Source organism: Candoia aspera, chromosome 8, assembly GCF_035149785.1.
Source record: "Candoia aspera isolate rCanAsp1 chromosome 8, rCanAsp1.hap2, whole genome shotgun sequence".
Classification (NCBI taxonomy): domain Eukaryota; kingdom Metazoa; phylum Chordata; class Lepidosauria; order Squamata; family Boidae; genus Candoia; species Candoia aspera.
In genome coordinates, this window is record NC_086160.1 from 216,962 (window position 1) to 240,276 (window position 23,315).

Genomic DNA, 23,315 nt, shown 5'->3' on the forward strand with positions numbered 1-23,315 from the left:
TTAATTTCATCTTTATACCAAAGTTCCTGCTGGTTGGATGCTAGTGGTGGAGATGACAGACCTATGTTGCTGATTTTGAGCAAACGCTTGAGAGGAGTATCTGTATTTACAATCCCGAGGTTCCTACCAACTCCACACGTTAAAGACTGTTTTGGCGGTTTATTGCTCAAGCTTTGGATTCCTGTGTCTTCATCTTCTGCGGTGTGCAGAAGAGGGTACGTTACAAGAAAGGTGGCCACGCCTGCCCAGGACAGAAGAGCATCTGTGTTGACAGAAGAAAGAAGAGAGGATGAAGCTGCAGCGGAAGGGAGCGCTTTGTTTTTGGGTCTCTCCTGCAATAGCTGTGTGCATGTGCAGATAAAACTTTCTCAAAGAGGAGGAGGAAAGAAGGGGAGATAATGTGAAATTTAGGGTTAGACCAAGCTGGAACCTGAGAAAGGAGCAAGGGAGATGAGAAAACAGAGGATTCTAACAGAACTTTCAGGATCAACAACAACAGAGTAAGGATACATGATTGAATAAATAATATACCAAACATTACTTGGTTCTGTTCTGCCACCATTTCCTATACAGACACTAAACAGCATTGTAGCCCCAGCCATTGCCCCTTATTGAATCAGATAGAAAAATAAAGGTCTAGTTCACCGGAAATTCTTGAGTTTTAGAAAATTAACGGGTCAGCTTTCAGTCTCAAACTTCTATGTCAACTTCTGTTTTCTCCTCAACTCCATTTTGTTTGCCGTCTTTCATTTCTGCCTCTTCTTTGCATCCTGTGTCAGCTTCCAGCTACGGAAAAGGCATTTGGAGAAAAATAAAATGAGACGCCTGGCCTTTTTCAAGCTGGAGCAAGAGGTTTTTTTAATCTGTTTTGGGTGGGGGCGCAGAGGCAAAAGAGTATTGTTAAAGTGGAACCGTTAATTACAAAATGGCACTCATGTGGATTCTGGGCCAGGGAGGGGCCTTCATCAGAATCTTCTAGAGCGGAGGAAAAACTGGGGACAGGAGCTTCCCCCTTGTGTGCACGCCCCCAAGCGGAGCACCCATAACATGTACTGGCTCTGGAAAGTCAGGGCACACGAAGCAAAACAAGGCCCGATGAAGGGAAGAAATGCTGCCTGCTAGGTTGCACAACTGTCCTTCGGAGTGAGCAGGGGCCTGGTCACTCCTGTCAGAGCCTCCACCTTAGCCCAGAGACTTATTTCCTGGGACTGCACAGCTGCAGTGCCAGCCCAGGAAACAGGCAACTTAATGGAGAAGGCCCCAACAAGTGTGGCAAGCACACGCACACCCACCCCACCACCGCTTTGGCTTTGGATCCTCAGCAAAGGACACCCCTGGCTAGTGTTCTGGATGCACAGCAGTCACAAACCAGCAACCACTGCTGCTTCTTTGTGCCTTCTGGGCACCACAGGTATGGGTGGTTAGGAAGCTTATGGAGGAACCAGCTGGCAGCAGATCATAACCTCTGCCATTTCAAGATGACAGGCTGGTCCTTGCTGCAATAAAAGAATTGCTGAGAAGCCATTGCCTACGTTGACAATGAGTACTATGCAACTTTCACAGAACAAGAGGGAAGGCAGAGAAGTCAAATTTGAGGGTGAAAAAGAAGGGAAACTAAGCTGGTACCATTAGTACAATGATAGCATCAGGCATCATGTTAATACAGTCATGGGACTTTAATGACGCCAACGCCTACTGAGAGAAAAGTTCTAACCAACCATGGACATCTTTCTCCTTTAGGTGGTGGAAGGCACAAGAGGACCAGCCAGCTCTATCCTGGTAGTGATCGCTCTGTGTGTGTGTGTGCATGGCTGTGTGCCTTTGATTCAGTTGTGACTCCTAGCCACTGCCTGAACAAGTCCTTGCAGTCCCCTTAGCAACATTTTCTGCAGTGGCTTGCTGGCGCCTCCTTCCTAGGGCTGAGAGTGTGTGTCACTGGCCCAAAGCCATCCAGTGGGTGTTGTGATGAAGGCAGGACTGCAACGCACAATCTCCAGGCTTCTAGCCTTGTGCCTTTAACCACTACACCAAATTCTCTATCAATTGCAATGCAGTAACCAGAAGGGAAGACTTGATAGAGCAGAAGCACCAGGAGCACTGAATCAAAATTACCATATAATGCTGGAGTTCTCCAGGTAAAGGAAAATCAGAGCTGACATTCTAAAAGTACAACGGTTAACAATCCCACTGGGAAGGAAAAACATGGAGGGCAGCAGAAACAGCCAATGCAGCCACAAAAACTTAGTGGTAATCTCAAAGCAAAACAAAAACACATGCAGGAGATAGAAAGAGAGACGGGAAGAGAGACAGGTAATCCAAAATTGGGAAGGTGGTATCAGAAAGACTAAAGCACGGCATGAACTGAGACTGGTAAACAAAGCAAAGACCAATAAAAAGGGGCTTATTACCTGTTCAAAATGAGGGGGAAAAAATAAACCTGACCCTGCATACTGCTTCCACTCTGGCAGGAAAGGCCCATCCATTCTATGAAGTCATAGAACAATTTGGGCAGAGCACAAGATCCGCACTTGGGATGAATGGGGGCTGGTGTTACATGCTGGAGAGCAGCCAAAGGGCCCAGACCTTTTACAACTGGCACGGCTGGTGCAGAAGGGGCTGCACAGCCTTGTCATTCTCTTCTTCACGTGTATGCGTTTGCGTCAAGCCCCTGATGGTCCAGGATGACCACAAAGCAAGAATTACGCAGAAGGTGCTTTACTGCAAGTATTAGGGATAAAGTACAGAATCCTGAGAACTGACAGGAGCTTCTTGCTCTCGTGCTTCAGACCCGGTCTCTCTGAATGTTTTGACTCTCTTCTTCCTGGGCTTTTTGCAAGTCATTTGAGTAACAATCTATGGATTGTTCAGCATTCCTCCGTTACTTTCTCAGCCTCCTCATCTCTAACAGCATACGTAACAGGAGGAGGGTTTTGTCAAGGGTTTCCGATTCTTACAACTGAGTTTTGAAAGAAGAGCCACAGACTAACCAGGGATTGGAGGTCCTGAGGCTAGGAAATGCTTTGAGCCAGGTCTAAAGGGATTGAAAAATCTGGATTTTGGGCCGTTATGGTGGCACTGACTCTGAGATAAGGGTGCCTGAAGAGAGGCCCTTCGAATAGTCACTCATGCCCTGGTCATCTCCCATATAGACTACTGTAACGCACTCTACATGGGGCTACCCTTGAAGAGTATCCGGAAGCTTCAGCTGGTTCAGAATGCAGCCACGCGGACAATCTTGGGCGTTCTCAGATTCGCACACGTAACACCTTTGCTCCGTGAGCTGCACGGTTTGCTCCCAGTTTGCTTCCGGGTCCAATTCAAGGTGTTGGTTATTACCTTTAATTAATGGCATGGGACCCGTATATCCGAGGGACCGTCTCATCCCTATTACATCAACCCGCCCCACCCGGTCATGCAGAGAGGGCATGTTACGGGCCCCATCTATAAACGAATTTCATCCAGTGGGGTCTCGGAAGCATGCCTTCTCTGCTGTAGCGCCCGCCCTCTGGAACATCCTCCCCCCAGAGGTCAGACAGGCCCCCTCGCTCCTGGACTTCCAAAAAAGGCTAAAGACCTGGTTTTGTAGGCAGGCCTGGAATGGGAGGGGGAATAGTTATACCTGGGGATGGCTGGCGCCCTAAGTGATTTTGAGGGGCCTGTCACACTCACGGACTGATTAAAATCTCTTGCCACTTAGATTTGATTGTATTTTTATTTTGTTGTATTGTTGTATTGAAATGGTTTTGAATTTTGACTGCATTTTATTGTAAACTGCCCAGAGTCCCCCATGAGGTGGAGATGGGCGGTGAATAAAGTTATAAATAAATAAATAAATAATTGTAGATGCTGTGGCAAGTTACGCTTCTCCCCAGGGCAAGGTTTTCTCTTTGAGGCCCACTGCCCAGAGAGGACACTAGTCCACGGGAGGCAACTTGCTCCACAACTGGGGTGCTCTGCCGCAGCGCTCAACTGACCAGAAGCTCTTACGCCCAGGGAGAAAATGGAAGCCAATGGCCTGTTAAATTTTCTCATTCAGCTGTAGGAATAAAGCAACATTAAAAACTAAAATAAAAAAGGAAGAAAACTACAATAAGGGATTGAGGTTTTCCTTGCTGTTGCAATATAGAGTAATATATATAGAGTAAGCGCTTGTTACTACAGCATGAAGAGCAGGAACTGCGTCAAACGTGATCTTCCAAGGTTTGCTGTGACAAAGGCTAGGAAGAACCAGTAAAATCCCTTTAATATAATTGAAAATCATAAATCAGTCTAGAACACTATAGTGTAAGATGAAGAAAGGAAAGCAGCACAAAAGCAACCAAGGACCTGGGCAAACAGGTAGGTCTTAAGCTGGCCACTTCACAGCCAACTCACACCAAGGCCCCCCTCCATTCTAACTGATGGTCTGGAACATGGAGGGAAGGGGATTTCTGGAGCAACCCTTGCACATACAGGTAGTCATTTAACAACAGTAATTGGGATCGGAAACTCCATCGTTAAGCAATACAGCCGCTAAGTCAAAAAACCATGTGACCGTGCCGCTTAGCGACGGCAGTTCCAGCAGTCCCAGTTGCCACTGATCACGACCAAGACTTCTGACTTCCTGTTGGCTTCCCCACTGACTTTGCTTGTGGGAAGCCAGCAGGGAAGGTTGCAAATTGTGACTGCATGACCATGGGACACTGTGACAGCCCTTACGAGGTCTGGTCGCAACTACCACTTGTTCAGCAGCTTCATTTGAACGGTCCTTGAACAGCTGGTTGTTAAATGAGAACCACTTGGTATGACAGAAAACACGTTTTCAGAAGCACAAGCAAACTTCATTACAGAACATTTAACTTTTCCTGCTTACGTAGAAGCAGGCAAGATTTGGGTGTTCAGTAGCAGCATTTAATGGTTTTTTTCTAACACACGTAAGCTTGTCACCCAAAAACACTGGGAAACATCAATTTCCAACCAGAATGCTCTTGAAACTTGGCAGCAGGGTCAGAGACAGCTCTAGGGAATACAAGAACCAGACGGCCGGGGGGGGGGGCACACAGGGTGCCTGCTTATGCCTTGTCATTCCGTGCAGGTGGAATGAAGGGGCGCTGCCCGTTGCCACAAACAGGAAAGCAAACCCAAATAATACTTAGGCTCACCTTGGCTTCTTTGTCCGCAAGTCTCTGAAACATGTTGGCGTACATTTTTTTCTCTCTCTCGTGCTGCTCGCGGATCTTTTGCTGACAGATCATCAACTGCGCTTTGGCTGCCTTGTTGCTTGGGTAGAGCTGCAGCACCTTCTGGAAATCTGCTCTGGCCAACTCAAAGTCATTGACCGCCAGCCGGGCCTCCCCTCGCCGGAAGAGGCCCTTCTCGTTGCTGCTGTCCAATTCGAGGGCCTGAAACAGTAAGGGGCTGAATTAAAGTCTGGTCCTGCTCGAATCATAGGCAAGCAGTTCCCTTGTACTGATTAACAATTAGGTCCGTATTTAAAACAGCTGCTGTAAGATGCACAGGAAACGCGATTAAGTCCCCACTTGTGGCTCTATCAGAAACCAGATTATGCATCCGGACTAAACGTAGCAAGGACCAACCTGTTTGCTCTGTGAAAGAGCCTCTAGAGGTTTTCCAGGAAAAGCTCCAAGGGGAGGAGGGACTTTTGGAACGGCAGCATCAAAGGCACCACCTAAAATGTTCTCCAAATGCCCTTCTGTGCAGCAACCAGAATTGCGATAGAGTGAAAAAAAGAGTTGTGGTGTCTAACTACAAAGTTGCTTCCTAACATTAAACTGGAAAGGATAGAAAAGATAAGCAGGTTAAGAGCTATGGGACATGATTAATACTGAGAATATGCTTACTGGAGCTTGTCATACCAGTCTTACTATGAAATTAATCCTGTCCGTGTTATCGTCACCATTTGTATTAGAAAGGCTGCCTAACTTCAATGTGATTGCAAGTGCCTTGAAAAAACATCCAGCCGTCGGAAGCCGAGCGTGGCCTCAAAAGCTGACAGAATTGTCAAGGCACTGGAACTACAGCGAGGTAGGCGCTTTGCTGGATAAAGAAGGTAAGACCTTCTCCCGGAGAAAGGGATAGTAACTCTAGGTTTTAAAAAGAATGGCTGTTTAGTACAACTGGTGACTCAGTCATTTTTAGCTTTTAGCCTTTTTTATCTGCTGTATGAAGTTAACTTCAGTATTAATTCTTTGTCTCTACCACAAATGAATTCAGTGGAAGGTCCTGTAAAAAACCCCAGCAACACTGCTTCTGTATTGTGTCCGTGCTTTCCATGTGCTTGATACTAGCTGTCTTTAAGGGTAACAGGATATTACAAATACCTGAGTAATTATCTGAAAAACTGGATGCTGGTGTTTGCTGGAGTGCTATGCGACAAGTCTCGCTCAGCCAAACTTAGTGCTCTGCACAGAGGTGAATCCAGAGAAGAACAGAGTTTGAAAATTGTGAAGATGAAAACTCCAAGATCTCACAATGTTCTTGCGCAAGAACTTTATGCTACTGAAGGCACATTTTAGAAATGACACAGACAAACTGGAGCGCATACAAAGGATGGCAACCACGATACAGCCCCAGACGGAAAAATGTATACACAACTCTTGGGGTTACTTGGTGTATTTTAGCCTGGAGAAGATACCAGGGAGACATGGTAGCTACGTTCAGATTCTTGAAGGGCTGACCTACACCAGATGGGGCAGAATTGTTCAGAGTTGCTCCAGAAGACACCTACAAGGAAATAAATTTCATGTGGACATTGCAAAGAATTTCTTAGAAAGAAGTATCAGTTACCTTATTGCAATTTTCCAAGACCTGGGAGTATTCTTTCAGTTTTAAATGGCACATAGCCAGGTTGAGATGGGCAGCAAGCCTCAAGTTCCTTGACTTTGTTTTCTCTATATCTGACAGGCCTGTTTCGTGCTCCAGCCAGGATACAGTTTTCTTATACTGTAATGTTGCTCGTTTGTATTTCCCTTCCTGGAAAACAACAAGGTCACAACATGTGTCAGATTCAAATGAGTCAAAAACACCCACCCACAAGATGCACAAGTGGGGGAAGGAGCGTGGGAGGCTGGTGAGGCACATCATGAGCGCAGCCAGGTACGGCTGCTGCCGGGCAGGGGAGGGTGGCCTGCAAGCTGTGGCAGGAGCATGGCTGGGCCAGGGGTGGCTGCTGCCAGGCAGGAGGGAGGGCGAACAACTTACCAGAGCAACCTGCCACCTTCCCTGCCGGCTTCCCCATTGAAGCCAGCAGGGAAGGCTGCAAATGGCAATCGCGTGACGCTGCAACTGCTGTAAGTGGGAGCTGGTTGCCAAGCGTCCGGATTGCAGTCATGTGACTGCAGGGGTGCTGGGACGGCTGGAACTTCGAGGCCCAGTCCTCAGTACCACTCGTTCAGCACCCTCGCAAATTCAGTTGCTAAATAAGTAGTTGTTAAACGAGGACTACCTGTATTCAACCCATTGCAAACAGACTCTAGAACAGTTCCCGAAACATTTCTTTTCTTAAACGTTTACAGTTTCAATACCCAACAAATACATTCAAACACATCATACCAAAAGGTTGAAGATACCTATTTTCCTTTAGCCTGCCAAATTGCAGCCAAACATCTAAGAGTTCCCAGGACAGAGCTAGTAGAGACTATCTTGGGAGAGGAAACAATCTCATTCAAAGAAACCCCCTGTAACAGAAACCAAGGAACTGGTTTTATTGTGAACCACTGGTGACATAAATTTGAATAGTAAGTAAATAAACTGGTGGTGGGAAGGGCAACAGTTCTTCCCGGGGGTGGCTGGCACCGTAGATCCCTCCCCAGCAAATAAGATCTTTGCTCCTTGGATTTTGTATCTGTTTTATTCTTATTTATTGGTTTGTTTATACTGTAATTTATATTTTTATGGTTTTAATTGCTGACTTTATTGTAAACCACCCAGTCCCCCTTTTGGGGGGAGATGGGTGGTGATAGAAATTTGAAAAATAAATACATACATACATACATACATACAAACATAAACAAAAAGCATTATACTGGCAATGATTGTTCAGGCCCAATTCTCTGCTTTCATAACAATATAATTAAAAGTAGGCAAGGACCACTGAGGTCATTAAATCCAGGTCCTCCCTTCTCCCCCGCTCCAGGAATCCAAATTAAAGCATTTCTGACCGCTGGCTGTAAGTGGGAAAACATCACCACCTCTCTGGGTAATTCATTCCACTGTCAATCAGAATGTTTTTTTCTAAATGTCCACAGAATTTAATTTTTGAAAAAAATTAAATCCACTATTCCATGTTCTGCACTCTGGAACCAGAGAGAACTGGAAATGACCTTCTTTGCAACAACTTCCAAGTCTATCTATCCCCCGTCACCTTTCCTCGCGTCTGAACATCCCCAGCTCCTTCAACCTCCTTTTGCAGGTCTTGAAACGAAGTATCCTCTTGCCCATTCCTCGACCTGCTCTCTTTTCTCTAAATCCTTCCTAAAGTGGGGTGCTCAGGACTAGACACAGTGGTCAAGATGGGAATCGGACTAAAGCAGAATAAAGAGGAATGGTGCCTTCCTGCGATTTGGAAAGTATTTCTCTTTTGTGCCTAAAATTGCATCTGGCTTTTCTGAGCCACATCCCCACTGCTTGCTCGCACTCCAGGGCCCTTCCTGCAAGTCAAGCCAGGAATCCCTCATCCTGTAGCTAAAACATTTGATTTCTCTTTCTTAGGTAAATAACTTTGCATTTGTCTTTGTTAAATTTTGTTATTTCAGCCAATTCCTCAACTCAATCACGATAGGTGTGAATTTTATTTATTTCTTCTAGGATATTACCTGTTCCTCTAATTCTGCCGTATGCAAATCTGATCTGCACTTCCTCCGGCTCATATTTCAAGTCATGAATAAACATGCTGAACAGCAGAGGACCTAAAACTCATCCTCGTGACACTCCACTCAACGCGTCTCTCCCAGTTGATGAGGTACCAAAGAGTGTGATTTTCAAGCCAACTATATCCCGCCAGTTCTGTGGCTGCCTGAACTTTTCAGCCTTATCCGGCACTGAAGGAAGCCCCAACGGCAGCTGGCTGTGTGGCACCCGAGCACTTTTTTCCCTACAAGCCCTGCAATGGAGGAATAAGCCTTGCGTCACACCTACTTTGAAATACTGAGTGCCTTTTTCTTTTGCAATGGAACCTTGTTCCAGCTTCTCTTGGGTGTTCATCTCCCAGGGCTCTTTTGCCTACGGGGAAAAAACAACAGTCAGCAACACTCCTTTTCCTAAGAAAGCCATGGGAGGAGGCGGCACGGAGTATCTTATCTGAGCAGAAGGGGACAGTGGCAAGCACTTCCAATGCTCGGCACAGGAAAGCGCACCCTGGCACTCAATCGTGTGGGATGAGACATTCGTTCCTGCTTCCTCGCCCTGCTTTTCGCTAGGCCAGGAGATGGAATCCCGCGATCAGGGCAGAATTCAATCCCCAGACACCTGCTGGGGGATCAACTCAGCCAAGGCTGCAGAGTCCCCCAAATTCTCCACTACTTTACTTGCTCAAAGGGTGAAGAGGGAGTGGCCCTCCTAGATCTGGCCCTAACAACAAAGAAGAGCTGACTGAAGAGTTAAAAGCCGTGAGAACTCTGGGACGAAGCAGCCGCGTCATCTTAGGTTTCAAGATCCTACACAAGGCAAAACTGGAGCACTGAGATTTTAGGAGAGCCAGTGAGAAGTTTGGAAAAGCACTAGGCAGGATCCCATGGACGGAAATCCTCAAGTCAGAGAGAGCACAGATGAGTTGGAAACCTCTCAAAAGTAAGATACTGGAAGTACCATCACATGCCGTTCCAATCAGAAAGAACAGAAAGGCGGCTTAGGAAACCCATGGGTGGGCAGGGAGTGTCTGACTGAACTAGGAGTTAAAGTGGCAATATAGGAAATACAGGTTCCCCAAGGAAGCAAGTAGCTGATATCTGCAGAAAGAAAACTAGAAAGGCCAAAAAGCAAAAAGCAGGGAAGGGGAGAGGTAGGCCCACTGCTAGGATGTGGCAGGGATGGTCCCCAATGATCTCTGCCTCCCGATCAGGGCTGGCAGGACGGGCGTCTCCGCTCCAGAACGGGATCGTGGGGTGGCCCAGGAAGTGTGCCTTTTCTGTTTCTGCGCCTGTCTTCTGGAGCACCATTTTGCCGATTGGCCTGACCCTGCTAGCCTTTCAGAAGGCCTTTCACACCTGGCGGTTCTCCCAGGCACGGGGTCAGGAAGTTGGGTGAGCTTGGGAAATACTGCTGATGGTTATCCTCAGCTGCCACTTTTTCATTTTACTCTGGTGTGTTATTTTTCATTTTGTATTATATTGTTTTAACTATGTTCACCCTGAAGTCACTCAGGTGAGATGAGCAGCCATACAAATCAAAATTAAACTTGATGTAAGACAAAGTATAAGAACTGCAATGCTCAATTCCCAATATTGAAGCTTTCAGGCTATTCAGCATAAAAACAGAAAAGCTTTTACTGCTGGAACGATACACACAATTCAAAATCAAAGCTGCAACTGGCTTTTCATGGCTTTTTCTCCTAATTAAAAAACATCCTACTGCCAAGCAAGCTACCCCCCGCTTTCCTTCTCTCACCCCCCTTTGTAAAATGCATACTTGGAGCCTGCTCCAAATGTCTTCAAAGGGATCGACCCTGGCTCCTGGCTTTTACCCAAACAATTAACCGTTGCTCCGGAATTCTCTCCTTTCCCTTCAGTTCATAGCCAGGCTGAACACGCATTACCACTTTTGGCAGAAGAACACGATCAGAGGCATTGTGTTTGTCTGATTGTGGATTCTGACATAAAGGTAAATATTCTTAAAGAATAAATTAAACTTACTGCATTAAAAACTGCATTCATGTATTAGAAAACAATTTGTAATTGTACACTGCATTTCAATAAAATAAAGTTCAATTAAAATTAGTTTGCTGAAATTTTTTTCTAAAAAAAATGGACCACCTTTTTCACATGCCTGCTGGTCAAGATAAGATTCTCTCCCATTCCCTTTGCATTGCCAGGCATGCTTCCTTGTGTACCTTTTCAAAGCTTTTGAGTTTGATTTCATATTGTAATTCTGCATCTGGAGGGATCTGAAACTTCGGTTTCCCAGCACTTCCAAAGCCATAGCTATGAGAGAAACAGTAGCTGTTAAGGAGCAAAATATTTCTCCCTCAAAAGAATCTCAGGCACACAGAAGCATCCCACCATCCCTCTCTCAATGCATTTCATCCCCAAAGTTAGACTTGCTCTACCAGCACAGCCACAAATCATTCATTCAGCAAAGAGGTTTGGCAGGACCACTTCAGGGCAAAAGGCCTACCTGGGCTTGAGATACACCACGGATTCTTCCAACTTCTCCATTTTCTGTAGTGCTTTGTCCAAGCCAGGAGGAAGGTCATAGTTTTCTCCCTCTCCTACTTCAAGCCGCAGCTCTCGTTTGTCAAATATTCTATCTCCGTGCCGACCTTCAATCTCAACTGGCATAAAAAGTAGCATATATTTAGATCAGATTACTGGAGTTCTCTCTCTAAAGAGCCTCACTCAAAGCTGCAAGGAGTTATATCAATATTTCCCAGCATACTGTGAGTGCGGGAAAGAGATATGGTACACCTTCTACTGCAACACCCCAAAAGAGATGTGCGCAGGAGAGTGAAAGAAAGAACGGCATGCGCAGGGTTTAAAAAAAACCAGGGAGAGTTACGTGAGTGGGCAAGAACCTCAGATGACGACTATGCTGTGTGTGTGTGTGTGTGTGTGTGTGTGTGTGTGACAGAGAGAGAGAGAACACATCTGCACGACAGAGGGTTCCTTTGGTAAATCTGGCTGAAAGAGCAAAACATGTCTGTATGTGTCAGTGGGTGAAACAGAGAAGATATTTCTCGGGGGTGGGGGAGAGGTTGCGGGGAGGGAACAGAATGTGCTGGTGAGTCTATGTATGTATTTGAGACAGAGGGCAGCATGTCAGAACTGAAGCATGAAAACTAGAAGTTTATGTGACTATGTGCAGAAAACAGCAGCGTGTACCTATTTCAGAATGAGTACCATAACTATGATTGCGATTGTATATGCATGTGCGTGTGAGATGCAAGTGAGCTAAGTGAAAGCATGAGCTGTGTGTGTAGTGTGCGTAAGGGAAGAGAGTACACTTGGAAAGTCTTTGCGTAATTAAAGGGAGCCAGCATTTACATGGACAGCACACATCCGTATGGGGTTGCCTGTGTGTAGACAGGTGTGCACAGAAGGGCACACACAAAGAACAGTGGAGGAGAAGAAATGCACACACAAACAGCATGGGAGTTGCCTCTGGGTGCAGAAAAGGAACACAGCCTGGCAGGAGGAAGGGTACCTTTGAAAGTTTCTGACACAATTCAGGTATGTCTACTGGGCCCAATAAATCCAACCAGGTCAAACAAATATTTCTAACAGCTTGAGTCAAGTTGAAACAAGTCAGAATTGTGAAGCCAACATGTTTCCTTGGAACAAAATGGCAACTGAGAATAAATCCACTGTTTCTTATTCATTTAGCTGTCCTCTTCTGTATTCCTCTAACCGTCATCACATCTGCCTTCTGAGAAAAATTAATGAAGGGCTTCTTAACAGCAATATGTTTCCTCAAAAGCATGAGTCAGATGGCATGACAATATGCAGCTGGCCTGAAAGCTATTTAGGGAGTGCCCATCAATGGGTCCTCATCAGACTGGAGAAAAGTACTGAGTGGAGTGCCACACAGTTCAGTCCTGGGTCCTCTACTCTCTTAATGATTTAGGTAAGAGGTGGAGGGGATGCTTATCATGTTAGCAGATGATACAAAATTGGTAGGACAATTACTTTCCTAGAAGACAGAAATAACATTTGAAACCCTCTGGAGAGGCTGGAGAAAAGGGTCGCAAGGAACAGCATGACATTTGACAGAGAGGTGCAAATTCTTAAGAGACCAAAATCAAATGCACAGGTACAGGATGGGAATACATGGCTTTTGGAACAGTTACTAATTGCAAACTGGCCCCACCATGAGAACTGTGTCCCATTCTGGAGGCCATACTCAAGAGGATTCAGAGAAATTGTACAGAGAACAGCAAAGAGGATAATCAGGGAAACAGAAACCTATAAAAAAGTATTTAAGGAGCTGGGTATGTTTAGCCTTCAGAAAAGATGGCACAGTCCTTCAAAGATCTAAAAGAATGTCACATACAAAAAGGTCAAAATCTGTTCTCTCATTTTGGAATGCAGGTACAAAACAACTGAAATGTGTTATTCAGGAAACTAAATTTCAACGGAATCTTAGGAAAAACTTTCTAACGATAAAAGCAGTTCAACGGGTATTCCAAAGAATAAAATGCAGAGGATCAAAACTGAAGATGATACATAAAATGTGTTAACAGTGCAACCTTGGTAGTTGTGGTGATAAGACCAAACACACTGAGCACAGTCCACTAATAAAAAAACTATTGCTGTCGCTGCACCCAATTTTATTTATTTATTTATTAATCAAATTTATCACCGCCCATCTCCCCCCGAGGAGGGACTCTGGGCGGTTTACAATAAATTATATTCCAAGAAACTGAACCCCCAGAAGGTTCAAAGCATGGCTACTGCACTGATGCTGGGATACAGGTTCAATTAGCATCTTCGCAGAAAGATCAATAGAGTCTAGCAGTCTTTAATCTATACCGGCTACGAAAACCTAGTAAAACTGTAATCTTGGGTAAATGAAAATTCTCGCAGGGCAACTTCACAGCCAAAAAGAAGAGCCAGATTGAGGAATCTAGATGCCAGGTTCTGATACGCAAACAAGGCAGGTGCTTGAAGCTGACTGGTTCTGTGGCCCCTATCAGAGATGTTGAAAAAGCTGCTGGCAGTGGAAAAAGATGCCTCCAGAACAAATGCAGGATGCAGAGAAAAGTCCCTGTGACAGAGGTTGGACAGATCAGCTGCCTGTTCATTGTCCAAATGGCATGTGCTTTGTGGTTTGTACCTCAACTGAAGTGGCTGGAGGTGAAAGGAGGGAAATTCACTTCAGCACTCTAGGCTTCCCAGTGGCTGAAATCCTCCACTGATATCATTTGATAAAGTTCCACTGTAGGAACATGACTACCTGTAACAGACAGTCTTGCATCAAAGTCTCAGTGCTTAGGCGAACCATAATACTTTGGAAATACAAGATTGTCCCAGGAACAAAAAGAACAGTACTCTCCAAATTAATTTTCAGTAAAACTGTATACTGAATAAATTCTTCTAGAAACTCAGCTTCAGGGAAGCACCGCAAGATGATGGACCTGAGAGGGTAGTGGCCTACACTAGGGATGGGGAAATGATGGCCAATATGCAGCCCTCTTGGCACCTCAGAGTGATTGCAGCTAAAAATGCTGATCCATTTTTGAATTCTGAGAGCAGTAAAATCTTAAGAGGAAGAGCTGAATGCCTTAAGGTTTGTAGAATTAAGACAATACACTCATTTTGCCCTTAAAACCATCACAGAAGTCAGGATAAAACTTTGGGCCATGCTCATTTCCCAAGCTCCTTCAGCATCACCAGTCACACCCTCTGAATGCAGTCATTTTAAAAGTGCACCCCCAAATAAGTGCCTTCACTTCGTTTAGACAAAGGGTGTCCAACCTAAAAAACAGAGATTAGATGCAGCCACACAGTCCTGTCAAAAGTTGCTGGTGAAATTCTAATTTTAAATGCAAAGACCTAGTTAACACCTTTTAGAGCTATTATTTGTCCCAGCCCTGGCTACTTTGGGGAGTGCAGCTCCTGGCATAGCATTCCAAAACCAAGTGTAATTCTCAGCCTGCAAAAAGGTTATGCACCCCAAAGGAGCTAGCTGGCGACCAGAGCCAATAGCAGAGACAGGAAGCGGCACGTACTGACATTAGTTGAGGTAAGCTTGAGGCCATCTCCTTTGGGGATCCAAGCACAGCCTCAGAGATGTATACGCATCACGCTCCCTGCTGGAACTAGTGAAGCTGCTGGATCCAACAGTGTGGTCACAGCTCCATTCTGCGTGGCAACGGCTCTTTGGGTTTCATGAATCCAAGATGGCAACCGGGAGCGGACGCTGATCGCGGCGCCTGGCAGGGGGAGGACTCGGGTCGCTGAGAGCCCCGTTACCTTGTTACCAGCCCCTTCCCTCGTGGGGGGCTTGGGGAGGACAGACAGACCCTGTTGAAATTTTGGGTTCTCTGGCCTTGACGCCTGCAGTCGGCACTGGAGGCAGCGGGAGTCCCCCCCCCCCCCGGGTGGGGCAGCAGAGCGCGGCGGAGCGGAAGAACGTGGCGAACTTTTGGGGCGGCCGCTGACTCTGTGGAGCCTCCGTGGATGAGGGAGCCTCCCGTGGATGAGGGGAGACCTCTGTGGACCCTGGATGCCTGGTTGGACTTGGAGGCCCTGGCGGATGCCTGACAGAACGCGGCAGTGTGTGCAAGATTCTGGAGAGAATGAGGCAGGCCTTAGGGCAGTTTCCCTTTGTGGGAAACGGTGGACGCAGCTTCCTTGGGACAGCAGTGGACCCAGGTTGACCGCAGATCTTCAGTGGGCCTGGGTGGACCCTGCCAGACCCGAGAGACCCTGGCAGATCTGGACGGCCTCCACAAGGTGGCAGGAGATTGGAGGCCTTGGAGGTGGAGTCCCATGGTGTGGACCAGAGGACCGCGGGCCCCTGGGTGGACCTTGTGATCTCTGGCAGGACTCCGGTGGAACACTCACAGACATCAGTGGACTGGGGATTGTCAGGGTTCTCAGGCTCTGTGTCTGGGGGTCTGGGGAATGCCCATTTGTTAGAAGCAGCAGAGTAGTTTGGTGGGCCCCTCAGAGTGAGTGTGGGCTTACCTCCGGGGGTGAGAGTACACGGAGGGAGCCCAAGATTGAACGGGGTGTGTAAGAGTACCCACCCCTGAGTGAGAGACAGGAGGTGGGTAGGAATGGGTGGGGTGCCCCCGTGACCAGTGAGAGCGGTGGCAGGGTGGACACACTGAGTGAGTGGACGGGGGGGGGGTAGGCCCCAACAGCGCCGAGAGCAGGAGCTGGTGCGCTGGAGGGCCTGCCTCCACCTGAGGTGGACTGAGGGTGGGAGGATGTGTGCGTGGGGGAGGGGAGCCTTGCGTTATCCCAGGGTGGCCGGTGGTTCGGGAGTGGAGGCAACTGGGCCTGGCGACTGGGGGTTGTAGGGCGGGTTTCACTATTGAGGTGGTGACGGGTCGGGGATGTTATGACGGGAACTGGAGGGCAGGCCATTTCCGGGGAAGACGCTCCCGGTGTCTGTTACCGGTAGTGTGTTCCGGCCCTCCAGGTTCATACCCAGGTCCTGGTCAGCAGACCCCTGAGGGCCCTGGTCTCCGGCTACTGCTTCTGAATGCCAGGTCAGACAACAACAAAGCCCCCCTTATAAGTGACTTGATCGCAGAGGAGGGGGCAGACCTGGCGTGTATCACCGAGACCTGGCTGGGTCAGGAAGGGGGGGTAGCCCTTTCAGAAATGTGCCCGGCCGGGTTTCAGGTGTGGCACCAGCCGCGACACCAGGGCAGGGGAGGTGCGGTGGCAGTTGTCATCCGAGAATCTCTAGTAGCCTTCAGGGGCGCTGCTCCACAGGTAGCCGGTTGTGAGACCCTGTTTCTCAAGTCGGGCACCTGAGAACAGTTGGGAGTGTTGCTGCTGTACCAGCCTCCCTGCTGCGTGGCAACCTCCCTGCCTGAGCTGCTTGAGGCCATCTCAGGGTTGGTGGTGGTGTTCCCCAGGCTTATGGTCTTGGGGGACTTCAACCTACCTTCCCTGGGGCATGCCTCGGATGCAGCTCAGGAGTTCATGGCTACCATGGTAGCCATGGGCCTGTCTCAGATCATTCAGGACCCAACTCGAGACAGTGGCCTCACTCCGGACTTGGTTTTCTTGTCGGAGCAGCGGCAATGTGACCTGAGGGGAGAGGTAGATCTGTCCCCATTGTCATGGTCAGGCCCTGGTGGCCCTGAGATTCTCTTGCACTGCCCCCCTCCGCAGGGAGGCAGGACCCATTCAATTGGTCCACCCCCGACTGATGGACCCAGTGAGGTTTCGGAAGGAGCTGGGGGTTATACCCGGGGATCTACTGCACGGTCCAGAGGAGGTCCTGGCCGCAACCTGGAATAGAGAAGCGGCCGGGGCCTTGGACAGGATCGCGCCTGTGCGGCCTCTCTTGCCCACTCAAACCCGGCACTCCCCATGGTTTACGGAGGAACTGCGGGTTTTGAAGACGCCTAGAGCGCCGCTGGAGTGAATCTGACTGAACACAAGCTAGAGCAGCTATTAACCTTGTGGCGTTAAGAGCGGTGAAACGTCAATATTTTTCCACTCTTATTGCATATGCAGAATGCTGCCCAACGGCCCTGTTTAAAATTACGCGATCATTCTTAGGTAGGGGGGGCTCTGTCTCCCACCTACAGGGCCGCGCGGAGGTATTTGGTGAGCATCTGCAGGGCAAAATCACTCAGATTCAGTCCAAGTTGGACTCTAAGCGTGGGGCAGAGTCTGGGGAGATGCTGAGGGGACGTACTTACCTGGTTATCTGGGAACAGTTTGATCCTGTTGGGCCTGAGGAAGCGGACAGGATCCTCCGGATTGTAAACGCCACCACGTGTCATCTAGACTCATGCCCTTCCTGGCTTGTGAAAGCAGCCTGGGAGGTGGCATGTGGTTGGGTCCAGGCGATGGTTAATGCATCTTTGAGGGAGGGAGTGGTTCCGGTTGCCTTTAAAGAGGTGAGGCAGGCGCCTTCACTCCCGACCTTCCGGAGGGGCTTGAAGACCTGGTTTTGCCACCTCGCCTGGGATGGGAAGGGCAATAGCTCTTCCTGGGGGTGGCTGGTGATGTAGAGTTCTCCTGACGGAATGGAAATCTCCCACTTGGATTTTATATTTATATTTTTATTATTTTAATATTGGTGATTTTATGATGTTAGGTTTTAAGGTGAATTTTATTGTAAACTGCCCAGAGTCCCCCTTTTAGGGGGAGATGGGCGGTGATAGAAATGTGAATAATAAATAAATAAGTAAAATGTCCCTTCTTTCCTTCTTAAATTCCTCTGGTCATTAAAGAGGAAAGCAACTTAAACTTTAAGGATTTGGCCAGCTAAAGTTCAAGAGGTCTCTGTGTTCACAGTCTGACAGAAGCATCCACCATGGAAATCTCTGGACCTGCCAGAAAGTCCGAACAGGCCTGGCCTTCTCCATTGCTTCCAATGTAATGAGCAAGGACTTGAGTCTGAAGATACTATAACAGGCAGACCCAGTCTGAAGCAGAACGAGCAGAAGGTGCCACAGTTTGGTAATTTATTAAGCCATAAAGAGAACTAGTTTGAATACCAGCCCAACAAGATTTAAAAGTCAGAAGGGGCAATCTGCAGCAAAGCAGGTCAAATCCACCACACAGGATTAAACGAAACTTTGGTAATGAGGGCACAACTCTATAACTGTTCCCTCTCACGAACAGCAAAAAACCTCCCCCGCTTAGAAAATGAAAAGATGGCAGCAGCCCAGTATTTTGTCTGGAAGTGAGCCCACCTGCCCCACGTAAGGGTGAAAGCAAGCAGAGGGGGTGCAGGGGGCATTCTAGGGGACCTAAAGTGAACAGGGAGAGCAACCTCACCGTTTGCCTTCTGGTAAATGGGTGTCTTGTCTTGGGAGTGGCCATGTCCACTATGGCAGCCTTTTTCTAATGTGCTCTTTTTTGCCCCCAAAGACTGGGGACCTCTGCCACAGAAATGCTCCATGAGCATGCAGAAGGGCAGGAAAAATAAACAAGAATTCATTTCTTAAAGAACAAAACATAAAAGACAACTCAATAAGAAGGAGAGAACTTTCTAAATACAGGGACTAAGTGGTAAAGAGGAAGCTTGAACATATGAAGCAGATGCAGTAGCTGGCAAAATTCAACTACAGAATTTTCCAAATGTCTTCAACAATAAATGATGCCCACAAGTAACAAGAAGAATTGTGAAGATCTCTGGGTAAAAAATCTCTAATCTTCAGATCAAAATGAAAAATTAGATTCAAGAGCAACATGTAAAGTAGTCTACTGTGCTACCCATGATTTCATTTTCACTTATATACTGATTTGCTTTGAGGTAATATTGAATGGCTAAGATATAAATCTTAGAATTGTGGATATATTTTGACAAAAAGGTAGGTCCAGTGTGCAACAGCTATCTGAAAATGATACCATAATACTGGAAAAAGTGCAGCAAGGTCAAGCAAAATAATAAATACCAAATTGAAGAAGGCAAGTTACAACAATGGGTAGAATCTGCCATAGAGACGGGGCTAAAGATGATCTGGAACCCTTTCGCATCTGCCCTGAAATCCAGATTAATAAAAATGTCAATCCAGCTTGTTCTTAAGTAATCACAGCTCTTCAGGTACTTACTTTCTACCAAGGCTCCCTCATTAGGTTTGGAATAGCCTTCCCCTTTCTTTCGGATCCTTCGAATTATTCCACCATCTTCATCATCGGTTAGGTCTTTTCCCTTGAACTCGAACAGTTCAACCTAGAGGAAGAACTCAGGGGTTGATGTACCACAGAGAAGACACATTTCCCCACTGAAGAGCTGCCAGACACACGTTTAAAGTCAAGGACTTATGACAGCCAACTACATTTAAATTAAAATGACAAAAGGAAAAACAGTTAATTTAAAATGTTTCCATTCAAAGAGTACCAGGAAATTGTTTCTTCTTCAGTTTATACCCCATCTTTGCGTTCAGGAAATGTGACATTAGGTGGGGTCCCTGCTAGGAGAGGGCAAGGCTGAGGAAAAGGTACGCTGAGCCAGAATGCACTGGCCCCGGAGGAGACGGGGGGAAGAAAATGCACACAGAGTGGCCGTGGAACAGGGAACAGGCGGGGTGGGGCTTGAGGGGCAGGGAGAGAGAGCAAGGTAGCAGGCAGGGCAAGAAACGGATCCCTTGCTCCTTAAATCTGGCCCAGCTTTCATCAGTACAATGTGCCAATCCGCCACGGGTCACAGAAGATGGCCTCAAGCTTACCTCAAAAAATAATGTGGCATTAGGAGGTATCTTAGGGGGGCTGCCAGCAGAGCCATAGGCATATTCTGGTTTGCAGACAATCTGACAAAGTTCTCCAATCTTCATAGTTCCCACAGCAATGTCCCAAGCTTTGATAACCTCACCTAACCAAAAAATATAAGTGACTGTTATTAATATGTAACTAACTTACGTTTTGCTTAATTCCTAAGACAAGACACTGAGAGACACATCTCCCACGGGGATTCTTTAGAAGCAGTGCAACTGTTACCACCAAGATGGAGTTGCACCCTTCAGGAACCGTTGGGAGAACATAACCTTTCCCTAGAGACTTCTCCATCCAATTTCTCTTCTTGCCAATTTGGTTGAGAACTATGAAAAGCCATTTCTGCCAGCTCTAGCAAGAAGCTACTGTCATCAGCGGTCACTTGCATTCTATCTGCAAAAAAGCAAAACTGCTGTGGGAACGATCCCAAAACACCAGTTCTGATTCAACCAAGGGCTGAGACAAACTTGCTCTTGGCATTACTATCCTTGTGCCACAATAATGAGGCTCTTATCACTGGTTTGATTTGCATCCTGTCTCTTTATACAACCAACTACTCTTAGCTATCTTCCTTCCTCTTCACAGAGGAAAATATTGATTTTATCACCTGAAGCAGCTGAACATTTCAACCGAACAATTCATAATAGAGACTTAACAGAAGAAAATTACAGGTTGAGTCTTGCTGGTGTGCTGACAAGCGGTAACACTTCCTGTCTTTGGAAACAATACCTTCTGTACAGAGCAGTTTCAGCCGAAGGTAATCTAGATTCCCTAATTTGCATCTCCATCAGAGTATGTGAGAACCACTTCTTAGCGTGAAGTCTACATTTCACCATTCCTAAATGTCCCCCTTCATTCCTCAGAGGAATGCTTTTTCTCTGCAGAAGAAATGACAGTCAAGAGAAATGGGGCATTATGGAAAAGACTGTCTGGGTAACTTAATTTCTGAGGCTTTCCCAATCTTAGGGAATAGCTCACCACCCAAGACCCAGACAGCTTTTTGCTTCAAGCTTTTAAGAAATCAAAGACCACCATACTCTTCCACAGCATTTTGAGAATTAATGTTTCACTGGTTTTTAATTTTTAGTTATGTTTTATGTTTGTTTATGCTTATTTTTATTATATTCAATTGGCCCAATCAAATAATACCCTGAATTCAATCTAAATAATGAGTATCAATCATATGACATTGTATGTGACTCAGTCCACTGTATTGTGGAACAGATGATGGCCACTGGATTCTGTTTCCATGATGAGCAGAGAATTCCCTGTAGAAGTTTGGACAGGAAGTACTAGGAGTGCAAAGTGAGAACAGAGCCATTATCCACTGGACACAATCTGGTCCAATCATGTCGTCTTTTCCTTGGCATAGGAGACACCACCTTTTCCAAAATCAAAGGAGAATCTGTCCTTTCTGTCCCGGCTGGAATCAAACTTGGTGCCGTCCAGAAGCCATCCAGTGTAGTGAACGGTCACTTTATCCCCTATCATGGGGCATTCTGTCCCTGTCCCTTCTTTCTTGACCACCTGTCAAGAAGAGAACAAACAACATCCAGCTGAATCGCCAGAAAGCCATGCTCTATCTTCAGGCAAAACAAAGGCTAAGTCAGAGAGGAGTTTTCCCTATTATGCCAGAAGAGAGATCTGGCCTTCCTACTTAATAACCTTTGATTCACTCAGCAATCATCACAAAATTACACCTGGCCGCTCCTGAACAGGATGACCACAGAGCGTTACTTTTCCTACTTGCCAAGACGACGAGAAAAGGTTAATACCGTGGAGGGTCGCAGAGCCCTTCTGCTTGGCCACGCTGAGAAGGCCTAGCCCCGCCAGCCAGCCCGCCAGCCCGCCTCCCCAAGCAGGCCGGCTCCAGCTCCGCCCAAGCGTCCGGGTGGCGCTGGGCGGCCTGAAGGGCACCTGGCAGCACGGGGGCGTTGGAGCCCAGAATTTGGGGGGCCTAGGCAGCCGCCCTGGGCGGCGCACAACTCTCCAAACCTCCGTGGAGGTCGCGGCAGCCCCGAGCAGGCGCCCCCTCGGCGGCCTCCCGGAGGGAAAGGGGCCCGCTCCGCGACGCAGCGCTTCCCGCCCAGGGCAGGCGCGGGGCGCGGACTCCCCGCTCGGCGGCACTGCCCGAGGGGCCGGCCGGGGCGCGCCCCCCCAGCCGGCCCACGCTGGGCCACGGGAGGAGGCGCGCGGCCGGGGAGCTCCGCCGGGGGGGCCGGCGCGCCGCCTCTCCGCCGGCGGGCCCGCAGGCCGCGGCTGGGCCCAGGCCGCACGCAGGAGGCGCCCACCCGCCCACCTTGAGGACGCCGCCGTCGCGCTTGGCGGTGATGTCGAGGCCCTCCGCGGCCGCCGCGGCCGCCGCCTCCGCCGCGCTCATCTCCTCGGCCCGGCGCTCCTCCGCCGTCATGGCGCCGCCGCTCGCACGGGCAGGAGCGGAGCAGCAAGGGGAGGAGAGCGGCGAGGCGCGCGCACCGGAGGGAGGGAGGGAGGGAGGGAGGCAGGGACGGGGAGGGCGTGGCTCGAGGCGGCTCCCCGGAAGCTTCTGGAAGGCGGAGCGCCGGCGGCGGCCGCGGCCTTCCGCGCTCAGCCCAGACGGAGAAGGGGCGGCGGCGGGCGCGCGCGCTCCCGTCCCTCTCCCCGGCATCGCGGGCCGCCGCTGCCACCGCACGCGGCCGGACCGGGACCGGAGGAGGCCAGTCCCCGGCGGTCGGTCGCGGGGATCCCGCAAGCCGGGCGCCGTCTTAGGCGCGGGGCGCCCCAGGGCTCGCTTCTGGCCGGAAGAGGCGCGCTCGGGGGCCCGGAGCTCTGGAGGCGGCGAGACTTGGGCGACGGGCGCGGAGGGCCGGCGGGGAGACTCGGCTCGCGAGGAAGCGGGCGAAGGGCTTCGCCTGGCCCGGGGTGTTCGCCTCTACGCTCCTCGTCGAGGAAGGGGCTGCGGGAAAGTGAGCAGGCACACCGCGGGGAGGAAGGCGCCGGCCGCCCCGGCCCTTGGATTCCCCGCGCGCGGCCGCTCACTCGCGCAACCCCTTCCTCGCCGGCACGCGGGGGCGGGCAACGGGCCGGGCAACGCGCAGCAAGCGGACCTGCGACCGGGGGGGCGCTGCGGAGGAAGGTCGTAAGTGCGGGCATCGGCGGCAGAGTTCCTTTTTCATCCCCGCCCTAACCGCGAACCTCTGAAGGAGGACTGGTTTCTGTCGCGCAGTTGCCCGCGAGCTTCTCGGTAGCTGTTTGATTCCTTCCCGGTCAGTT

General features: G+C 48.7%; 1 protein-coding gene across 1 annotated transcript; it reads right to left on the minus strand.

Annotated features, from left to right (window-relative positions):
- Nucleotides 1-144: 144 nt before the first annotated feature.
- FKBP4 (FKBP prolyl isomerase 4) lies at nt 145-22,508 on the minus strand. The gene is made up of 10 exons (XM_063309864.1): nt 22,363-22,508; nt 21,446-21,590; nt 20,021-20,163; nt 19,404-19,524; nt 11,329-11,485; nt 11,045-11,135; nt 9,136-9,219; nt 6,787-6,972; nt 5,142-5,381; nt 145-786 (listed from the first exon to the last, which is right to left on the minus strand). The coding sequence occupies exons 1-10, from the start codon at nt 22,471-22,473 to the stop codon at nt 691-693; spliced, it is 1,374 nt and encodes a 457-aa protein (XP_063165934.1). The 5' UTR covers nt 22,474-22,508; the 3' UTR covers nt 145-690.
- Between the last annotated feature and the right edge of the window lie 807 nt (nt 22,509-23,315).